The 5,141-nt window shown below is 37.1% G+C and overlaps 1 protein-coding gene across 1 annotated transcript in view; it reads right to left on the bottom strand.

The window, feature by feature from the left end:
- Window positions 1–997: 997 nt before the first annotated feature.
- DCP2 (decapping mRNA 2) overlaps window positions 998–5,141 on the bottom strand; it is a 73,568-nt gene continuing 69,424 nt past the window's right edge. Inside the window, exon 9 of the mRNA XM_019659129.1 lies at window positions 998–4,363. Coding sequence (XP_019514674.1) covers window positions 4,200–4,363 — 164 coding nt within the window. The 3' untranslated portion in view covers window positions 998–4,199. The remainder of the gene's footprint in view (window positions 4,364–5,141) is intronic.

The raw sequence follows: 5,141 nt of genomic DNA, 5'->3' as shown, positions 1-5,141 counted from the left end.
TACTAATACCTGTTTACCTAGAGACAGGTAATTAAAGGTAAAGGACATTGATACCTTCAGACAAAATAAGTTTGTCTTTCTTATTAAAGTTAAAACAATGCATATAAGCCCCCTCCCCAGGCTAGAAAATTATCCAAGTCAAAATTACTAAGTAACACCTATTTTTCTTCAGTCAGAAAAATGTTAATGAATCTGACCTCATAACTATGAGTAATATGCAAAGAAAATACTGCCTCAGAGAATAGTGAGACACAACAGATGTCAGTCAACAAAATGTCTAAGCAGGCAGAAGGTGATCTACTGGTAAAAAAAATCTAGAAAGCCAAGAGATATTGTCACAGTAAGAAAAATGACTTGGCAAAAGTCTCATTTTCATAATTGACTTTGCTCCTTACTGTTCAAGTTAACTAACTACTTAAGACCAAAAAAAAAAAAAAAATGAGTGAGGGGACAGATAATGAAATGTTTTTAATGCACACATGCAGTTATACCTGAACATTTCTAAAGACCACCACAGTATGTTGAGTTTTAAGGAATTTAATCTCTGTGGAAGGATGCTATTCACTTAGATTTTTTTTTAATTTGATATTACAGTAGTCCTTCCTTGTCTGCGGAGATGCATTCCAAGAACCCCACAGGGTGTCCGAAACCATGGACAGGACCAAACCCTACATATATATATATATATATATATATATATATACCATGATTTTCCTACACATACATCCCTTTTCACTTAAAGGAAGCATTTTACAGTTCCTCTTTGGGTATGTGAACTGCCAGCACCACCACTCTTGCACTTCGGAGCCGCTGTTAAGTCAAACAAGGTTTACTTGAACACAAGCACTGTGACACCATGACAGTCAATCTGATCACCCAGAGGGCTAACTCAGTGACTGACAGGTGAGCAGCGTATGCACCGCGGATCCGCTGGACAAAGGGATGATTCACGTCCAGGCTGGAGGGAGTGGGACAGTGTGAGATTTCATCACACTATGCAGAACAACCACAATTTAAAACTCATGAATTATTTATTTCTGGAATTTCCCATTTATTTTCAGACTGCAGTTGACTGGGTAACTGAAACAGCAGAAGGCAAAACTGCAGATAAGGGGGGACTACTGCACACACATGACTAAAAAACTAATAAGTACCAACCCAATCTTATACCTTAAAATTTTGCTAACTTTTGTTATACATCTTCATTATCTGTACTTACTGATATTTAATAGAAAAATAAGGATATCCAAAGCTCAAGGCAGCGAGCAATGACCACACATTACTTTGACAGCACAGACTTGCCTTTATATACTAACATGAAAATCCAACTTAATTTTTAAACATCTTCAATCAAATTATACCCATGCTCATAAAAGAGTTCTATTAGGTTCTCAGACTTCTCCAAATGCTCATTTCTCAGGAGAGCGTCACTGTTTGAAATCCTAAAACCATTCATTTACTATGTCTTAATAAAAACTTATAAAAGCATGTAAACCATACCCCTATCTTTTGGATTACAATGGTTAAATACAAAAACAATTCATTTAACATCTTATGGATCATTAAGTTATACATAAAAGCACCTACAAAATTTTTAAAAATGAAAGATTCACAGTGCACTGAAACTTGGAACACATAAGGTTGGAACATAAGAACATTTAAAAGTGGATTCAAAGACCTATTTCTCTTTGAAAGACATGAAGCCAACACAACTACTCTCCTCATCTAGCTTCTTAAAATGCAGCACACCAAAGTACATTATTGCATATTGAGAACACTCCATTATCACTTGATTTCTTCAAACCATGCTAAAATTTCTCAAAGGAGAAATCCATTTCTGTGCTAAGCATGGCCTTTCTCAAGGAAACCTGAACACTGAGAAACTAATACACAGGTTCAAGGGAAGAAGTATACCTGATGTACATAAAGCAAGTACATCCATCCAACTTACACATTTTCTGCATAGTTAAGTCACATCACACACAAACTTCAGTCCCATCTTTTAACATATTTTTTAAAATCTCAAACTGTCAAGATAGTTAAAAGCCTCAAGTTATCAAAATCCCATCCCAAGAATACCCTTATTTTGTTCCACAGTGCATTAAGTGAAGCAGCACAACAGCATAACGTTTAACTATGGTTACACCACCATAATTGAAAAGACATCATTTGTTGGTTCTTGAAAAGGTTCAACACCATTACTACCAGACATACTTCTGAAAAAAAACCAACAAACAAAAAAAACCCTCTAATCTCTTTTGCTTTAGTATTGAGAGCTGAAAATGCAGCTCTAGGCACCAGAAGACTGACCATAATATAGTACTCACTTAAAAAGAAACACATACAAAATCTCTAAAAATTAAAAAGTTTCCAGATAACAGTAAATGAGTGAAAATGATTTACCTGTCAGGCAAATGAAGTTTTCACTCCCTTAGCAACTTAACAGAAATCTGGAATGCTGGGACCAACTATAAATATGGCTCAAGAAGACCCAAGCAAAGCAGCTGTATTTCTGGAAAGGACAGTAAGAGCTTCCAAACATAATCATATAATGCATTTTTAAAAAGGTCACAGAAGGATTCACAAATCTGTCACATTAAAAGATGCATTATTGTAAATAACCGAATTTGAAACACAATGCTGTAATTGTGAATTCTCCTGCTTAGCACCAAGAGGGTGACACTCTTATTAATAAATAGAATTTCTTCTTTAAAATCAAGCCATTTAAAAGTTAAAGCAAAGTAATACCAAGTGAATTCCTTACAATAGCATTTCTTTTGAAAGTCCCACTAGGTTAAATAGAACCCCTATTAAATAGGCTATCTATACAGAATAAAGATTTCTACAATAAAATTTACAAGCAGAGATATATTTTGTGGATACCACATGTAAAAAATGATTTTTAAAACCCACATGACAAATGCACACGCACGCATATGCTCACCACCACCCCCACACCCCCAACAAAGAAATACCTTCACTGAGGTCAGAAGCAGCCCAAACACTAAAGCCCCCTTAAAGCCCTGGTGATTGTCCTCAATTATAGCTAAAACCCTTCTTAAAATGGGCACTGCCATCCTTATTTGGATTTCAGAATCCTGAAAGAGCAAAATACATTCCTAGGAGTGAGTTACATACGCTACTTTTGTGTTCTAATCCTCCCCCAGTGAAATGCTTTATCTGTACTTGCGTTAATCGCGTACCCCTTCCATATTGCTCCATCACCCCGGGGCTTCAGCATGCTAACAGAAGCAGGTCCGTCTCTGCTACGACTGCAAATTGGAACCTAATAGAACATCAGTTTCCAGAGAGCAACACTGAGATGCAATGTAAAACCTAATATTGTCAGTATTCCATTCGTATTTACACAACCGTAATACAGATTAAATTTTCACGAGAGCAGAATCATTGCACAACACCAAAGGGCTGGCGGCAGGACGGCAGACAGGACCGGAGGAAGCAGCGGCTGGTCTTGGCCTCTGTGCTCTCTGCTGCTCTCCGCAGAAGTCTCACAGGTTGATCGCCTGCACGCAACGCAAAATTGGAACAGCAACTCCCCACCCAGCCAGGCTGAGGACGCTGCCCTTTAGTGAAGCACTAAGAGTTCATTCTGAACATGAACATTGTATAACATATGCTGGCTCCAAATAAAACCTTTCAATAAAACGCCCAGCAGAGGAAGATTAGAGGACCTAAGTGGTTAGAAGCAAAGTAATGTATAAAATGCCACCAAAGCAGATGACCTGCAATCTGGACTTCTGTGACATTTTAGCTCTTGTATTCACTTAATAATTGTGTATTTAAGTTTCTTTTAAAATTTCAATATAAGGAAACTATTATTATAATCACTGAAATGGGTAGATGGAGCATGCCCATTAACTTGGCTACTTGATAATTGAAACACTGTTTTCTTGATAAAAATATAAAGTAAAAAACACAATCACAAAAAAAAAAAAATGCCCTCATAAAAAGCAACTTAAATTCATTAGCTAAACACTGAAAAGGTACATCTGTATAAAAGGTTATAAATGCATCAACAGTTCAAATTCATATTTCTTTCTACTCTCTTTTCTGCACACAGAACATCATTGCCTCCCTGCATTTCTTTAAAACACCTGAGAAAGGTAAGGCTCAGAGAGACACCCACTCAAATGCAACAGGTCTCTGATCTTGGGACTTCCACAACACGCCTGCTGCTATCAAAGGTCCAAGATTTTCATTATAGCGTTATGGTCAAACTTGAAACTCAAAAAGGCTCTGGATGAAAAGGGAAATTTGCAGTGTCCATTACATGCCACCGGCTGAATCTCGGCATGTTCCAGCAACTGGTCTTCACCAGAGCAAGGTAAGTCATATGCAGCATCTGTGGAAAAAACAAAATAACAAGCTTAATAACTGAGGAAGAAATAAAATACTATCCTTCACCTTTTGTTATAAAGGAATTCATGAACAGTATATTTTTATTTCCTACACTGTAAATCCAACCTAAGTAGAACCACCAAGATATTTTCCTATCCCTAAGTTCAACCTAATTTCTAATCTGTTATTGCTTATTTCCACACATTCAAAATTTTAATCTCAGTCTTTTAAACCCTTAATATTCACTTGTTTTCAAAAATGGGCATACCTTGGTTTGATTCCAATATTTATCATCTGAGCCAACATAATGGGAGCTTCTTGACAGAGATCAAAATGTAAGCATTGCAAAGATTAAAATTACAATATTAAGATTTGTAAGGATTTCAATTCTAGAAAAACAAAGCTGGAGCTTACCAAATCTTCAGAGAACATATTCACCTAAAGAAAAATCCAAATTTTCAAAACCATAGTACAACAAAGCACCACTTATCAGGGTTGTCTTTTTTTTTTTTTAGTTTGAGCAGGGACCTGACTAGGAAAGTAGGTTTGGGATAAACACCAAGAGGCTGAGGCAGAGGAAAGTCTCAAATTAGGTTTCCCAGGACAAGATTCCTTTCATACGTCCTTCTCAAGACAACTCAAAATTTTATATATCCATATCACGCCCTGTAGGGAGCCGGAGGCTTGCAGTAAGGGTTAAGCCTGAAAGCTGGAAGGTTGACAGGCTCTCAGGCCCGGGTGAGCAGCGTGGGAAGGCTGGCCGCTGAGGAGAAAACAGCCAA

The sequence above is a fragment of the Hipposideros armiger genome, unplaced genomic scaffold (assembly GCF_001890085.2).
Source record: "Hipposideros armiger isolate ML-2016 unplaced genomic scaffold, ASM189008v1 scaffold_296, whole genome shotgun sequence".
Classification (NCBI taxonomy): domain Eukaryota; kingdom Metazoa; phylum Chordata; class Mammalia; order Chiroptera; family Hipposideridae; genus Hipposideros; species Hipposideros armiger.
The sequence above is the reverse complement of the archived record's forward strand: the minus strand, read 5'-3'. Positions and strand labels throughout refer to the sequence as shown.